The following is an 18,397-nucleotide window of genomic DNA, read 5'->3' as shown; positions in this document are numbered from 1 at the left end:
AATGAACATTATAGGAAGGGAATAATGTTAGAGGATTGGAAGGAGGAACTTATGGAAATTGGAAGAGGGAAATAGGAAGGTCATACTCATAATGTTACTACTATTGAACACCTTGTATGATTCTGGGCAAGATGCTACTGGGTACTTAGTCTTCTGAATGTTTTACGGTTGAGGAAATGTAGGCCCAAAGAGTAATTTTCCCGAGGTTGCATAAAGTTAAGAATTGAAGCCAAGGTTCAAAACCAGGTCTGTCTGACTCTAAAGCCTGAGAACTTTCTAGTAAGCCCCAGTGGAGATTTTGCTAATAAATATTGTGGCATTAACTGTCCAGTCCAATTTTCCTACTGTTACTGTTGGAACACTATTTTCAGAAATTTTTTCCCATGTGGAGAGGAAATATATTAGTTAAGAGCAAAGATTTTGGAATCAGTTTACAGGGGTTCAAATTCTGGCTCTGCCACATATTAGCTATTTATACTATCTATGTTACATAACCTCTCTTCCTTGGTTTTCTCATCTGTAAAATAGGAATAATAACTATATAATTCATAGAACAGTATCATTATAGACTAGTGGAATGACGTATGTCAAAAAACTCTTAAAGAGGTCTGTGGATTATAATCTGCCTTCTCTTTTGATATGGTGGGTGAACTCTGGTCTCCTATCTTAAACAAACAAACCCATCTACTTGTGTTTTATATTCCATTTGCTCTTGTGTATTGAAGGACATTACTTCAGCCTTGTTTTCTTTCTTTTGCACCATCAAGTTTTCCCTCTCTACGAGGTCATGCCCATCAACATACTGTTTGATAACATGCTGTTATCTCAGCCATCATAAAAGAACCCCTCTTTTGGCCCTACTCGTTTTAGCAACTACCTTGTTTCTCTTCTTTTACTTAAAACAGAACTTCAGAAAGTTGCCTTATCTTCGTTGTCTCCAATTTTTCTCCTCTGTTTTACTCTTGAAACCTTTCTGTTAGGTTTTTGCTCCTACATGTCTGTGGACTGCTGTTATCAAGGTCATCAATGACTTCCACTCTTCCACATTGCTAAATCCAATGTTTAATTCACATTTGTCAGCCTACTTGATCTCTCAGCATCATTGGGCATCACTGATCACTTCTTCCTTGAAATTCTTCGCTTGGCATCTGTGTAGGATACCATAAGTGTTTAGTTTTCCTCCTAAGTCTAGCTGCTCCTTTTCAGTTGTTTTTTTCCTAATCGACTCTGTGATCTCTGAACATCAGCATGTCCTGGTCTCAGTGCTTGGATCTGTGCTTCTCTTTTCTTTATTTTTCTTTTCTTTTTTTTTCCTCTTCTTTACTCCTCCACCCCTTTCTTTTTCCTTTTTTGTTTTTTAAATTTTTTGTTTATCTATATACAAGCTCGGCAAGCTCATCTAGTCTCAGGACTTTAAATATGCTCTGTTGCTGATGATTCCCAAATTTAGGTCTCTGGCCAGACTTCTCTGAACTCAGATTGATATCCAGCTGCTAACTCTGCACCTTCCCCTGGATGCATAATAGATTTCTTAAGCTTAATATGTCCAAAAATGGAGCTAGCTAACTAACTAAATGGGGTCATGGTACACCCCTTAAACTTATTCCTGTGGTAGTCTCTCCATTTTAGTTAATCTTATCTTTCTGGTTGTTCAGGTCCCAAATCTTGAGTCATCCTTGATCACTCTATTTCTCTCACACCTTGTATCTAACATTGTCTGAAATATAACAACTTTCCCCTACCACCTAGGTCTAAGCCCTCCACCATCAGTCTCTTGGTTGGATTACTGCAGTAGCTTTCTAACTGGTTACCCTGCTTCTGCCCTTCTTCTAATGGGTCTGTTTTCATCGCAGCTGTGAGAGTAACCTTGTTAAAATTTAATTTAGGTCATATCACTCCTTTGCTCAAAAATTTCTTATCTTATTTTTGAGTAAAACCTGAAGTTCTTACAATGAGCTATAAAGCCCTACATGATCTTGCCCTCGGTTATGTCTCTTGACCCTAGTTCTTACTGCTCTTCTCTTTGTTCACTTCATTCACACTGGCTTCCTTGCTGTTTCTTAGACACTAAGTATGCTCCTGCCTCAGGGCCTTTGACTCACATTTACTTTTTCTTTGCCCAGAATGCAGAGCTCTATATGTATTTTAAAGTACATTTATCCAGATCTGTGATTGAGATTAATTTTCAAATTTATATGTTCAGTTTATTTCCCCAGATTGGAATTTAAAAATTAGTGAGTAATTTATGTGTGTGTGAAAAACCTTGACATATTTCACTAGCATAATCATAAAAGGGCCTAATGTAGGAATATTGAGTATTTTATAAAGTTTTACTCTAGAAGGTCATGAATGTCTCAGTTAAGTAGGAATTTTTAAATGAAAAGGAGTCTGTGAAAGTGTTCACCTCTGAGATTCTATAAATGCTATGATCTAGCTTGGAAAGCATTACTGTTGCAGCATCTTCTAGTTTGTGAAAGCGAGGTGACTTTCTCAAGGGTTTCTTGAAAAAAATAACAAAGAATTGGAACCTAACAGTGGAGTAATGGTGATCTCTAGACTTTGCTGTAAGAGGACTTGGCATTGTAGCCTTTGGGTCAAAGAAATAGCATCAGTGAAGGTTTCTCTCTCTCTGCCTGAATCATATACTTTATACAGATTTTTCATACTGGTGGGGAGGATGAGTGGATAGGTAGCAATCGTTATAATATTTGCTATATATGTTTCTGCTTTTCAGGTGATAGCTCTATGAAAGAAAAACCTGCTGAGAAAAGTAAAGAGAAGAAAGTGGTCAAGCCAGTACGAAAAGTCCAAAAGGTAGCACAGTTATCAAGTCCAGAATGCAAAACAGGTTGGTTTTCTCAATATCAGGCCCATCCTAAAGTTACATATTAGTGAAATGGCATCTACACGGAAATAAATGTTCTCATTATTCGACACGTGCAAAAATTCAGTATGTTTTATGTATCATTATTTTGTATATGTGTGTTTGATTGAGGTATAATTGACATAGAGTAAGTTATACATATTTAGAATGTATAGTTTGATAAATCTTCATGTATGTGTATACTCATCAAACCATATATTCACCATGATACTGAACAATGCTCCCCTCCAATTTTTTTCTATCATTATTTTTAATAGAAATTAACCAGATTAAAGGTAATGATTTTTATGTAGTGAACTTTTATATACAAAGGGATGGCTTATGACTGTAGCTAAGTTCCTTCACTCATTCTCATAAGAGAATAAATGTTGCACAAGAAAAATCTGGCAGTCCATGCTAGTAGTGATCAGGCTGGACTCTGAATAAATCAAAAAGGGGGAAAAAGAGAATTCCCTAGTTCCATAGTGATTAACATTTCAGGCTTGATCCAGATTGCCTGGGATTTATAACCTGGCTCTATAACAAATAGTTAACAGTGATTACCTTCGAAGGGGATGGTATTACAGGGAGTTTCACATTCTATTTTACAGATATATAACTAAACTACACACTACTTTTTAATGCATAAAACAATGACATTCAAAAAGCAAATATCATCAACACTTTAAATTGCCCTCATTATAAAACTTCATAAAAATATATTTCAATAAATACAGCTGTTTACCAAGAGAAAAAATTTTCATTTATTAGCTTCAGATTGTAAAAAAATTAACAGACCATTATTTCAAAACAGATGGTAACATAAAAAACAAAAAATGACGTGAAAGACCATTTACAAAATAGAAACCATTAAAAAAAACTGAAATAAATATGTAAAAGTGTTTAAATGCAAAGCAATATAAGAAATGTAATGGAAATGAAAATAATGAAGTAGCACTTTAAACCTAATTAAATTAGAAGAAAATACTTTTATATTCATAGCCAAAGCTGGTAAATTTACAATAAAAATCACTCTTATAAAAATCATACTTATACCATGCTTGTTGAAATATCAATGGATATAGTTTCTCTAAAAAAAAGAAAAAATAGTATTATATGTCAAAGTGCTCATTTTCCTTGATCAAATAATCCAAGTAATATATCCAACAGAAAGAAAAAAAATAAATGAAAATGTTCACTGTATAATTTTTTATAATATCAGAAGTAACCTAAATATTGAATGGTAGATAAACTATGTTTCTGTTAGAAGGAGTATTGTGTGGCCACTTCAAGTTATAATTTCTGTAAGAAATAACAAATATTCTTGTCATAAGATGCTAAGAGAAAAAGGTAAAATTTTATGGATACAATGGCTACAATCACCTACTACTGATCTTTAAATTACTGTAAGGAAATACACAAAATAATACTAGTACTTTGTTTAAGTAAGGGCAGTGGTTTTTAATCTGTCTTCTTCTATTTTCCAAGCTTTCTGTGATACTATTTTATTGATTTATAATTTTAAAAAATACCATTTAGAGTTTCATTTGAAAGTTTAAATGGAAGTATACATTTAATGAAAACATCTATTATTAAAAAACATGAATTATAAAGGTGTGCTATTTACTTTAGAAATGTTTTTGTACCTTTTTATTAACCTTAAGCGGTCTATCTAAAACATTTAAAAGGTTTTAAGTCTATTGCTCAATCTATTTATACAGAAACTTTATGTGAAAGGACTTTCCCTCATAGCACTTAAGAAAACACAAAACCACCCCCTCACGCCCCTGCGCATTTCTGCGGAGGCTAGGATGCCTGACAAAGTGTAGCCTTTTATCTTGTTTCAGGATGCATATTTATTACAAGTGCTCTGGTTAAATATTGAAAAGTTACATGCTGTAGTTTAGCATTTTGCCTTTGTAATTTACAGAAAGTATTGCAGAAAATAAACTTTTGTTTCATTTTGCAAAAAAAACCCTTTATGTTCTTAAGCAAAATGAGAGAGCAGGCTTCTCTTCAATTTCAGCTTAATTTTCTGAATCAAGAGCAAGCAACCACGAATATACTGGGTAGCTATTTATAAATGTTGGCTTCCAAATATGCTGGGTGGTTATTTCTGAATTCTGGCTTTCTGGAATAGTCTCATGTAGTCATTGGTAGAAAAAGAGGACTTTCACTATAGATAAACTCTTAATACAGCTTTAATACAGTTTAATGACTTTCTGTCTTGGTCACTGGCACAGTACACACATGGAAATTAGCCCACCACAAAACTGGATAAATACAATCCAAGATCAGTATTTGTAAGTTATAAATGGTCCCAGTGCTTCATTTCAAACTATGCCCCTGACAACTAATATCACATGAAAAATACTTCATTATACTTTTTTAATGTAAGAATTAGTGTAGTTTACATTCACATAATTCATGTTCTGAGAGCTAAAATTTAAGTTGCAAATTCAATCCAATATATATATTTCTTTTTTTTTTTTTTTTTTTTTTTTAGGTAGCAGTCATCTGATAAGTACATCTTCTTGGCGAGATGGACAAAAATTAGTAAAAAAAATTCTGGGACCTGCACCTAGAATAGAGCAAAAAGAGCGAAGAATAGCATCAAGTGACAGAAGTGGAAGAGAAAGAACTACTAAATCTGGTGAGTAATTAAATTAGTAAATTAAATTACTCAACCATTAAAATTGTTGAGCAAAGCAATTAAAAGTTGCTTGTGTAAGTACTTTGAGAGGTGAAAATACTCTTTTAAGAATGCTCTTAAGACTTTGCATTATAATTGTGAATGTAGCTCAAAAAAGAAGAAATTGGGCTTGTCTGTGGATAATTTCCATATATAGATGTTATGATGATCTTTATTAAGAATTCTGTTTGTGTTATATTAATTACATTTAGCTGTCATTATGAATAAATAACAAAGCATCATGTAATCAAATCTTATTAGACCTTTAGAGAATCAAGTCCAATCTGTCTTATCTCCACAGACATAAACACAGGTAGACATTCACAAGGTTGGATTTTTTTTGTTGTTGTTTGACAGATTAGGAAACAGGCTCTGAGAGAGAAGTGAGTTTTCTCAAGGGTATACAGTCAGTGGGTGACAAAATCTGATCTAGATCCACAGGTCTTTAGTTTGACCCTCAAGTCCATTGCTGTTTTCTTTTTGAAACGTCTTGAGTGCCATTTGAAATAACTAGTTACTTTTTCACTAATGAACACTAATTTTGGGAAATGAAATATAAATACCTACAAGCCCGCTTTCCTCTTCAATGGCAAAAATTTGCCTGAATTTGAGCTTCTGGAATGGATTCAGTAAGAGATGCAATTTGGTATATAGAAGTCAATATATATTTTGTGTTTGTTCCTGTTCGCTTTCATCTAGCTTATAAATAAACTCACACCGTCCTTAGCCTAAATTTAAGCCACATCAACACACATTTAGATGATAAAATGATTGTTTTTCTATATATTTAATTTTTTTCTGTTATTCATTGGAGAGTTGTGGCAGCCTGTAACATTGTCAGGTTTTTTTTTTTTTTTTTGCGGTATGCGGGCCTCTTACTGTTGTGGCCTCTCCCATTGAGGAGCCCAGGCTCCGGAAGCACAGGCTCAGCAGCCATGGCTCACGGGCCCAGCCGCTCCGCGGCATGTGGGATCTTCCCAGACTGGGGCATGAACCCGCGTCTTCTGCAACTGCAGGCGGACTCTCAACCACTGCGCCACCAGGGAAGCCCACATTGTCAGTTTCTTAACAACTATTTGAGGGTTTGGTGAGGGAGAGAAATAGTAACATTAAATAGGCATATGGGAAATAAAAAGTAATTCTCTGTTCATATTAATAAATATTCATATCAACAGCAAGATATGTCCTTATTTCAGAAATATTAAAAGATGCACTTTTTAAAAATGCTGAGGAAGTATAGTTTCTAAGAGTATTGAAATTCTTCTCTTACTGTTTTTCTGTCCTTCTAAAATATTCCTTAGGAGACTTTATAGGATATTTGAATTTGAGTTTAAGATAAAGCGAAATTCCTAGTTTTCTCCTTAGTGTGATAAATCTTAGGAATGAATATAGAATTTTAATACATCAGTAACAGTTCATACTTTGTAGGGGGTCATATTGGAAGAGCAGAATCGGATCCCAGATTGGATGTTTCACATAGACATCTTCCACGAAACTCAGAACGTTCAAGAAGTAGAGTTCGGTCAGAAAATAATGTAAAGAAATTAGTTCCATCTCTTCCAGATAATAAACAGGAGGAAAATGCTGCCTTAAATAAGGACTTTTTACCTGTTGAAATTCGTGGAATTCTTGATGACCTACAGCTGGATTCAGCAGCTCAGGCTGCAAGGCAAGAGACAGGAGAGTTACAGAATCAGAAGCCATCACCATCAATACAAGCTCCTAGGAGTCATAGCCCAATAAAAAGAAAACCTGACAAAATAACAGCTAATGAAGATCCCCCTGTTATTTCCAAAAAGCGTCACTATGATACAGATGAGGTACGACAGTACATTGTTAGACAGCAGGAGGAAAGGAAGAGGAAGCAAAATGAGGAGAAGAAGGCTCAAAAGGAGGCCACGGAACAGAAGAACAAACGATTACAGGAGCTCTACCGGAAACAAAAAGAAGCCTTTACTAAAGTGAAAAATGTGCCTCCTTCTGAGCCATCAGCAAATAGGCGACTGCAGGAAACTTACTCCAAATTGCTTCTAGAAAAGTCATTGCTTGAAGAGCCAACTCATCAACATATGCAGGAAACACAGGTAATAGTAGTGACAGAGATACAAAGGGAAGTAATTCATGGTTAGGAAAAACTTACTTGCTATACTTTTAAAAAATTACTCACCATTCCTAATATTCAGACATATGCTCAGACAGTATTTATAATAATGATGGCCTTTCCTGAAGTTTATTCTAGATAAATACGATTGAAAATAAGTGCTCAGTTAGTTTCCTAGAGTGATTGTTACTGATCTGTCTCATCACTGCTGTTAGTTATATCCTTGCCTAGTTTTTACTGTATTACTGAGCAAAGTTAGACTGTATTAATAATGAAAAGCCTAGTTTGTTATCTGTGTTGAAATTAGAGAATATCCTACTTTAGTGTGCTAATTTTATGACTTTTGCTGTTGTTTTTAAGGGTAAGAATAACATTTGAGTCTGTACCATATACCACATACTGTTTTAAATGTTTTACAGGCTTAAGTTTCAGTAAATTCTCACAGCCCTGAGAAGGATAGGTACTACTAGTATTTCCACTTATTAGGTGAAAAAACTGAGGTTTAGAAAGAGTATTATTTCCTCCGAATTATGCAGTGTTAGGTGCCTTTGTTGGATTTCAGGTGTAATTTTGCTGTTAACTGTAATGGCTGCTTTTAAGACAAACTAAATTTGAATTGGTTTTATTTGAGAGAAAAAAGCTCCTGCATTTCGTGATCTTTGTAAAGTTGAAGCAACTTAATATTTATTTTATCTGCTCCTTGAATATATCTTTATGATGGGAGTCAGATAACTTTGATGTCCTTTTTTCTTAGACCAGACCAGGGTATCAGCCATCTGGAGAATCTGACAAAGAGAACAAAGTGCAGGAACGTCCCCCAAGTGCATCTTCCAGTAGTGACATGTCTCTGTCAGAACCTCCACAGCCTCTTGCAAGGTAAAAAGGGGAGAATGAAAGATGATTAAGGTTCTTTCTTTCCACGATATTAGTATAGTGGTCTATGCTCAGTGAATTTTATTGATTGACCTTCTTGTGAAGAAGAGGTTTATTTAGAAATTGGTTAATATCTTCTGATGGATATTTAAGCATGGTATACATCTATACTTACTGCATGCTCTATTCTTTTGTTCAACTCTTGCCTGTTCTTTAATATCTGGTGTAAATATCAGTTCTCCTGGGGATCACCTGCAGTTGGAAGCATTCTTGCCTTCTCTGATGTAAACACAGATAAATGTTTGTCAGATAAATGAATTACAGTGAAATTAATAGTTTTAAGTATTTGTGTTGAATATTTTTCAAAAGGCATTTCTGTATCCATAACTATTCAAAATTTCTTCATATGACTCATATCAACATATCTTACCTCTCAAAGACTATATTTGGATATGCATATGCACACACGGACAAGGACTAAAAAGGGATTTGATTTGAATTCAGATTGGTGAATGAGGGCTATTTTACCTTAAATTAAGAAAAAAAATTTTTTTTTGCTGTAAAGTGTACAGTAAGGTAAAAAGAAAAAAATAACAAAAAACCTATTTGTCCATGAAAGTTAAGATGATTTTCAGATTACATGGTTATAAGTTATACTTTGAAATAACCGTTTTGGGAATAAAAATCAAGTCACTTAACCAGTTTTGGGTTAATACATATGATCCTCTCGCCCCCTTGCTGCCCCCTTCACCTCCCAAGAGAATAATAATATTGATAAAAATAGCTAACGTTTATTGTTTGTTACGTTTCAGTCTCTGATCTAAGTACTTTGCTTGTATCATTTTATGTAATCCTTGTAGTTCTTTGAGTTCTCTCAGTTAGTTTATGCTTAAAAGCACAGCATTTCTTCTCCTTGCCCTTCATGTTCCATCATTCTGCATTAGCTACCTGGAAAGCTCCAAATTACCTACCTGACCTTGAAGACCTTGAAGATCTAGCTCAAAAATCAATTTCCTTGGCTATCAGAGTTCATTGTTCCCTATCTATACCCTATTCAACTTTATATATCTTTATATTAGTACTTAACGACATCGTGTTTAGCTGTTTATTAGTCTCTCATCCCTGCTAGATCTTCTGAAAGTGAAGAGTAAGGATTAGGTCATAACTGGATTAAATCTTTCCATTTTTGTGTACTGCTATTCCTTTACCATCAACATAGAGCCTGCCACAAAATTGTCATTCTAAATACTTGAATTTAAAGATCTTGGGTTTTTATTCAGCAGTACCTTTTTATTTATAACTTCCTTTGTATTTCTGTTTCTACCAGCTTAATTTGGGCACTAATAACCTCACACCTTGCATTTGTAATAGTCTATATTCTGTGATATAGAATCTATTCACTAGTCTTCCTTTATTCTGCTTTCATAGCAGTCATTCAATATACAAGACTGCTACCACATAACCTTCAACCAAACCTTGTATTACATGCCTTTCATTTCCCTCATCACCCTGGTTACCCTCCTCCAGATGATTTTTTTTGAACTTAATTGGTAGGACTTCATATTAATTCATACTAGTTTGGTCTAAGGTTGCAGCCTGTCTAAATAACTTTGAATCATAATTCAATAATTTGTTGGGTTAGCCATGCCTCCTAACTTTCTGTCATCTACAAATTTGATAAGTATGTCTTCATGTCATCATCCAAAAATAATGGACAAGACCAAGGGCAAAACCTCATGTTATTTTTTCTAAGGATCTTCTTAATAATTAACACCAGTCTTTAACCTTTGTATAGTATTCCTTAGTATACAGGGAGGTTGTCTATAATCTGGAAATATAAGTGAATTATATAATGTCATCTAGGGCATCTTTATTCTGTTTCTAGCCTTTAAGGATGCCCTATCAATTTTTCTTAGAACTAGATTGTAATAATCTCATTTCTTTAGTATGTACAATGTTAAACATAACTGTTTGGTGTTTATTAAATATGTGTTGGTTAGAGTAATATCATGCCTACAATCTTAAGCATTTCTCTTTTATGTAACATTATTTTTAAAGAGAAAGGTAGAGCCAATATTGTAAAATTTGTCCACGGAGTTTTAAGGGTTATAATGCCTTCTCCTCAATAGTTTAAAAAATGTGTCTTAGTTGAAGAAAGCTGTTTACAAAACAGTATGTATGATAAGATTTCATTTTCGTGAAAATAACATGAAACACAACATACATGTAGAAAAATGTTTAGAAAGATATAATTACTTTTTAAAAAATTATTTATTTATGGCTGCATTGGGTCTTCATTGCTGCGTGCCGGCTTTTCTCTAGTTGTGTCGAGCAGGGGCTGCTCTTCGTTGCAGTGCATGGACTTCTCATTGCAGTGGCTTCTCGTTGCAGAGCACGGGCTCTAGGCGCGTGGGCTTCAGTAGTTGTGGCACTCAGGCTCAGTCGTTGTGGCACACAGGCTTAGTTGCTCTGCAGCATGTGGAATCGTCCTGGACCAGGGCTCAAACCCATGTCCCCTGCATTGGCAGGCAGACCTTAACCACTGTGCCACCAGGGAAGTCCTAGAAAGATATAATGAAATAGTGATAGTGCCTTCTTTCTCATTGGTTAGCTATGAGTGATCTTTATCTTTTTTATCCTTTGTCTGTCTTTTTTTTCGTGTGTGTGTGCAGTGGCTATGCATTACTCTTATAATCAGAAAAAACAAAACTTAAAAAAAAGGTGGCTTAGTTATGAGGTCCTGTGTTAACTAACATATTGTAACTTTCATTTCCAGAAGGGATTTGATGGACCCTACATGGATGCAGCCTGACAGACTGAGTCCACGAGTCCACCATTCTCAACCACAGCCTCTTGTTGGAACAGCTGGAAATTTATTTTCCCATCTCTTGAGTCTAGAGCATGTAGGAATTTTGCATAAGGATTTTGAATCCATTTTACCAACTAGGAAGAATCATAATATGGCTTCAGGGCCATTAACTTTTACACCTCAACCATATCTGACCTCACCAGCTGCTCATCCAGATGCCTTGTTAAAACCTAGTGCTAGCCAATATAAGAGTAAACTGGATCGTATTGAAGCCTTGAAAGCAACAGCTGCTTCTTTGTCCAGCAGGATTGAAAGTGAAGCTAAGAAATTAGCTGGGGCTAACATTAACTATGGGTCAGTATGGAACACTGAGTATGATGTGCAGCGAACACCCCAAGAAGATGGACATTGGACCAAGGCTATAAGTCCACTTGTGAAAGAGGATGCAGAAGATGTTTTCTCTGCTCGAATTCAAAAGATGCTGGGAACCTGTGTGTCTCATGCAACTTTTGATGATGATCTTCCTGGTGTAGGCAACCTTAGTGAATTTAAAAAACTTCCTGAGATGATAAGACCTCATAGTGCCGTATCAAGCTTCAGAATGAGATCCCCTGGTCCCAAACCAGAAGGGCTGCTGGCACAGTTGTGTAAGAGGAAGACTGACTTTTCTAGCTCTGATATGCAAGCTTGTTCTCAAGACAAAGCCAAAATGTCTCTTGGTTCCAGCACAGATTCAGTGAGTGAAGGGCCTCTTCTTAGTGAGGGTAGTCTCTCTGAAGAAGAGGGAGGTCAAGATGCACGGTCCCCTTTGAAGTTAGCAGAAATCTTAAAAGAAAAGGAATTTTGTGCTGGAGAAAGAAATGCTTATGAACCCATCAAAGAGTTTCAGAAGGAAGCTGAAAAATTTTTGCCACTCTTTGGGCCCATAGGTGGTACACAAAGCAAAGGACCATGGGAAGAATTGGCGAAGGGAAGTCCACATAGTGTCATTAATATTTTTACAAAATCATATAAATTATATGGAAAAGGTGAGAAAAATAAGTAACCTTTGTAATATTTGTATGTTATCTTAAGATAAATTATTTCACAATTCTGCACAAGATAATATTTAACTGTAAATTTTCATCATTCATTACAAGGATAGTAGAGATTTATTATTGTCCAAATTAATCTGAGTTATCTGCAAGCTTCAACTAGAGTATTCTAATTTAATCTTTAAAATTTTAGTTTTTAGCTGTTATTGTCATAAAACAATGGTTGGTGGTTATAGAAATTTTAGTCTAATTTAGAGAAATTCTTAGGTGATGTTCAGGATTGGTATGTATCAAGTGTCTACTAGGTTTACTGTGACCAGAGTTATATATTTAGATAGAAAATAAGTATATTTCTTAAAACAGTGATTTGTGTGTGAATCACTGGGAATATAGTGGTCAAGGATTGAGAGGGGCAACTGCAGTAACATTTCTAATGTGGAAACAGATCTATTACTGTTTGTCAAAACTAATTTTAAAAACAGACTTTGAGAGTAGTGTAGCTATATATTTGGATCCTGAAACAATAACTTTTAAAATTCCCTTCTTATCCCTGAAATCCTGCAACACAACTTTTCCTTTTCTGTGGTGGCCTCAATTCCTTCAAGTCCCTTTCTCTGTTCTTCTACTGTAGGTGGATTCTACACATCTTATGCTAGTATAACCTTAGAATTCCCAGGTTGGAGAGTGAGGCTGAGCCCTAAGTCAGCCATGGATACTGTGGTTTTTCATTTCCATCAACATATCTGACAAATGAATTGATTTCATCTGTTCAGCTTATGCTTAATTGGGTAGCCCATTGCATTTTCCTAGAATTTATATTTAGCCACTTTGGTATGATCTTGTGCAGACCTATATGTGCTTTTGATCTCTTTTGTTTAACACTTATTTCTATAGGTGATAGTTTTAAGGTTCTTTGGATATTAAAGTTCTTTTGGTTATAGCAAAGTGCTTTTAAATCAACACCCTCCATTTTTTTTCACAAGAAAGTTGGATTTGTCCTTAAATCCTTCTGTTAGATTTTCATTAAGATATTATACTGAAATGTTTAGAGTTGAAATGATCTGTTATCTGGGATTTGTTTCAAAGTAATATTTGGGGAGAGTTACAGATGGAGGGAATAGGAAGTTTAATTGAAACTAGATTGGTCATGTATTGATAATTGTTAAAGGTGGGTGATGGATGCACTGGTTTCATTATATGATTCTCTCTACTGTCATGTATGTTTGAAAATTTCCCTAATAAGAAGTTAAAAATGTATTGTTAGGTGTAAAGATAACTTGAAAAGAAACCCTAATGAAAGCAAACTAAAATGACCCTAAATCCATGTTGTTAATCTCCAGGTTATGGAATGCGTTGCTTATAGTTTTTTAAATTTTTGTTTTAAAACACATTTTAATTATTACTTTTGACAGGATTTGAAGACAGGTTGGAAAGAGGAACATCAGCATCACGGTCTTTGAATGCCATCACAACCCCTCTAAGCAGCATTTCATATGAAGATGATTTTGTCTCCTCTGCAGGGAGTGGGACTTTGACAGAAAAAAAGTCAGCTCTTGAACCCAAGTAAGAAGAATATGTTGACAATATGGAGCAAAATCTGAAGAATGAGAAAAATGTACAAATGAGAACTATGGTCTGAATATTTGTCAAATTTTCCTTGTTTAAAGATAGCATAGTGGTTATTGAGAGCGTGGGCTCTGGATCCAGACTGTGTGGGTTTAAATACTGGCTCTCCTAATTATTAGTTGTTTGTCTTTGGGCATATTGCTTAATTTCCCTGTGCCTCAGTTTTCTTCTCTGTTAAAGTGTTATGAATATTCAGTGAAATACAAAGTATGTAGAACAGGGCCTGGCACATAATAAGCAAAATACAGGTGGTTAAAGCAATCTGTGAATCCCCAGTAGAGGTTAGTATTGGGAAAACTATCCCATGGTATATTAATATGAGATGATTAAGAAATGGTTTTCTGTGATAGAATTGAAGATGACTAGATAGACCCTTGACTTCATGATCCTAAGTAATCAGTAAATTTTTTTATAATTGGGATAACATCTAAAATTTTGCAAATCTTTGAAAAATAGCAACATTATAACATTAATATTTATTGAGCACTTAATGTACAAGGCACTGAGAGGACTGAGTGGGCTTTACCTGTATTAACTCATTCTTACAATAGCCTGATATAAGTATTTTTGTTATTATTCCTACTTGAGAGAGGAAACTGAAGCACTAAGGTTGTTACTTGTACAGCGTCATATAGTAAGTGAATCAGATTTTGCCAGAGAGAATTTCCTCCCTAAATTTTGTTACCATACAAAATAATCTGTAATTACTCACATGCAGTGTAACTTTCTTCACAAATTACAAATTGTAATGCACATAAAATTATTGGATGATCTTTTAAAAATTAGTTATATCTAGCTGGATTAATAAAAATAAATATTATTAAGATTATAGCAGGAGAAGTATAATTTTAAATTTTGAACTTTAAAGAAAAGACTAATTTTTAAATCAAGACTTGCAAGGATTTAATTGTATTGACATTTAATATCACTAGTCAGTATGATTTATTGCATTTTTTTTCTCAGTTGAAGTAGAGCATATTAAATTATTGTTCCCTATAAGATTATCAGAAGGAAGTTAATAAATTATAAATTTGAATAGAAATTGAGGCCACATTTTTCAGTATCCAACGTTATATTTTTTTCTCTTATGTGTCTGAATTACCCATTTTTATTGGTTTCACTTCAGTAAAAAACTGCCTGAGACTTTTCTCAGTAATAAATTGAGCCATAGGGAATAATCCAGGTTTCTGGTAGTAAGAAACCAAGAAAAGTGGAAAGCGTGTTTGATTATAGTTATATTCTCCTTGTGACTAAATAGATTTTAAAATATCTATAGTTTGAGCTGTGATTTGAGACTTTTTATTTCTTGCTTTAACCACTATTACTTATTCTTTGACAGTATTGGTAGTAACAGTTTAGGCGTTCAGGAGGATCATTCTAGCAGAAAGTCTGCCTATGATCTTTCCTCTGTGGATGTTACCTCCCAGCACTCATCAGGGGCCCAGTCTGCTGCGTCATCTCGTTCATCTTCTTCTTCTAAAGGAAAGAAAGGAAAAAAGGAAAAGATAGAATGTAAGTGGAATTCTACATGGTAATTTTTTTCTCTTACCAGTGACTTTGTGATAGTGATCTAAAGTTATGATTTCATTTCATAAGTTAGATGAATTCTTTATGATAATGTAATTGGCTTTCATATTTATCATTACAACAATACCTTTTGATATATGACATTATAAATCTTACGCTTAGTACAAAAGGAATACATTAACAATGATAAAAAATTAAGGATTGTAGATAAATAATCATGCAAGAAACATAAATCCCTATTGATTCTTCTGCTCAGAGGTAACTACTATTAATGTTTTTGATGCCTATTTTTCCAGTATATACATAAAATCAGGCACACTTCCACATACATTTTTATTTAAAAAACAGAAGTGAAATCATATTGTCTTGCAAGTCCTTTTTTTTTTTTTTGCGGTACGCGGGCCTCTCACTGTCGTGGCCTCTCCTGCTGTGGAGCACAGGCTCCGGACACGCAGGCTCAGTGGCCATGGCTCACGGGCCCAGCCACTCCACGGCAGGTGGGATCTTCCCAGACCAGGGCATGAACCCGTGTCCCCTGCATCGGCAGGCGGACTCTCAACCACTGCGCCACCAGGGAAGCCCTGCAAGTACTTTTTAAAAAACTTTATATCATGTACATTTCTGAGTGTTATTGAATAAATATAATACTCAAGTTTCCTTATCTATAAAATGGAGATGATAATAGATGCTTTATATGGTAATTTCGAAGCTTACATGTATAATGTGTACATCTCATTTGCTCTGTAAGCCTAGAGGTGAGAAGATAACAGTAATTAGGCAAAGGCTTCTTAAGCTCACCGGATGGTCCCTAGGGAATGATTTTGCCTCCAAAACTATTTTTTCTGATAGTAAAAAATAGCTCATTGAGTTAAAAAAAAAGGGGGGGGGGGAGGAGAAATCTGTAAATATAGAAAATATTTAAAAATTAAAAATCACCTGTATTCCCTCTACCTAGAGATAAACAATGTTAACATTTTTTTAGATTTTATTTTAGTTTATTGTGGTAAAATATACATAATGTAAACTTCATCATTTTAACCATTTTCAAGTGTACAATACAGTGCTGTTAAGCACATTCACAGTGTTGTACAACCATCGTCATTACCTCATTCCAGAACTTTTTCATCATCCCATTGCTGAAACTCTGAACCCATTAAGCAGCAATTTCCCTTTCCTGCCTTCTCTGAGCCCCTGTTAACCACTGTTCTACTTTCTGTCGCTATGAAATTGACTACTCTAGGTGCTTCATATAAGTGGCATCATGCAATATTTGTCTTTGTGTGTTTGGCTTATTTCATTTCACATAATGTCTTCAAATTTCATCCATGTTGTAGCATGTGTCAGAATGTCCTTCCTGAATAATATTCCATTATATGTATATACCACGTTTTGTGTATTCTTTCATCAGTTGATGGATATCTTGATTGTTTCAACCTTTCGGCTATTGGGAATAATGTGGACATGAACACTGGTGTGCAAATACTGTTTGAATCCCCACTTTCAGTTCTTTTGTGTATATACCCAGTTGTAGACTTGCTGGATCAAAAGGCATTTCTATATTTATTTTTTTGAGGAACTGCCATACAGTTTTCCATAGCAGCTACAACCTTTTACATTCTCACCAGTAGTGCACAAGGGTTCCAGTTGCTCCACATACATACTAAAATGACCCTTGTTGTTTTCTGGGTTTTTGTTTTTTTTGAAGAACAGACATTCTAATGGATGTGAAATGTTAACATTTTTAGTAAGAATCCTTCTAGACAATCAGTAGGCATATGTAAATAGAAAACGTTACATGTACAAGATCACATTTTATGTGATTCTTTTTTATGTTAGTGGGTTACAGATGCCTTTCTGTGTTAGTAAATATGGATAACCCTTTGTAGTGACTACCTAGTGTTCTGTTATTTGAATATATTGTAATTTATTTAGCCAATTCCCCATTGCTAGACATTTAGGTTCTTTTTTTTTTTTTTCCTATTATAAACACTGCTGCATTGAATATCCTTACAAATGCATCTTTATGCATTTGATCTGGTTCTTTCCTTTAAGAGAAAATCCTAGAAGGGAGATAATGGGACACTGAGTATGCTGTGCTTAAAATTTGGATACATTTTGCCAAATAGCTCTTCAGAAAAGCTAGTGCCACTTTATATTTCCAATGTGAGAGTGCTAGGAATAGATTCTTTTTAAATCATTTACCTAGTATAATTCTCTTGCAGATTGGAAGTGTTCTGAAAGTCTTTGGCAGGAACATTAGACATCATTTTATCAACACTTCCCAAAGCCTGTCTTTTCTTGTGAAATACTGATTTAGTGCAATAGGCTGTTTCATAAGTATTCTGAGGATAAAAGAGCTCCATGGTTCCATAAACTTGGGAAAAGCCTTTAGAGTGAAACAGGTTTCTTTCTTGCAGGATTCATCAACACTTTTATTTTTTTTCTTTTAATTTTTTACAGCTGTATTAAGGGATAATTGACAAATAAAATTGTAAGGTAATTAAAGTGTACATCGTGATGATTTGATATACATATATATTGTGAAAGAATTCCTTCCATCTAGTCCATTAACTAACACATCCATCACTATATATATATATAGGTGAGAACATTTAAGTTCTACTCTCCTAGCAAATTTCAATTATATGATACGGTGTTATCAACTACAGTAACCATGTTATACATTAGATCCTTGGACCTTATTTATCTTATAGCTGAAAGTTGGTAATCTTTTACCAATATCTTCCTATTTCCTCTACCCCTGACAACTACTTTTCTACTCTGTCCTTTTACGAGTTTGGATTTTTTAGATTCCACATATAGGTGATATTATACAGTATTTGTCTTCCTCTGTCTGACTTATTTCACTTAG

At 34.6% G+C, this 18,397-nt stretch overlaps 1 protein-coding gene across 1 annotated transcript in view; it reads left to right on the top strand.

Annotated features, from left to right (window-relative positions):
• CEP350 (centrosomal protein 350) overlaps positions 1-18,397 on the top strand; it is a 140,126-nt gene that overhangs the window by 26,945 nt on the left and 94,784 nt on the right. Inside the window, exons 8-14 of the mRNA XM_060132229.1 lie at positions 2,735-2,848; positions 5,370-5,516; positions 6,984-7,639; positions 8,411-8,532; positions 11,306-12,366; positions 13,785-13,935; positions 15,338-15,510. Coding sequence (XP_059988212.1) covers positions 2,735-2,848; positions 5,370-5,516; positions 6,984-7,639; positions 8,411-8,532; positions 11,306-12,366; positions 13,785-13,935; positions 15,338-15,510 — 2,424 coding nt within the window. The remainder of the gene's footprint in view (positions 1-2,734; positions 2,849-5,369; positions 5,517-6,983; positions 7,640-8,410; positions 8,533-11,305; positions 12,367-13,784; positions 13,936-15,337; positions 15,511-18,397) is intronic.

The sequence above is a fragment of the Lagenorhynchus albirostris genome, chromosome 2, assembly GCF_949774975.1.
Source record: "Lagenorhynchus albirostris chromosome 2, mLagAlb1.1, whole genome shotgun sequence".
In the NCBI taxonomy this organism is placed as follows: Eukaryota; Metazoa; Chordata; class Mammalia; order Artiodactyla; family Delphinidae; genus Lagenorhynchus; species Lagenorhynchus albirostris.
Note: the sequence above shows the minus strand (reverse complement) of the source record. Positions and strands in the feature narration are given on the sequence as shown.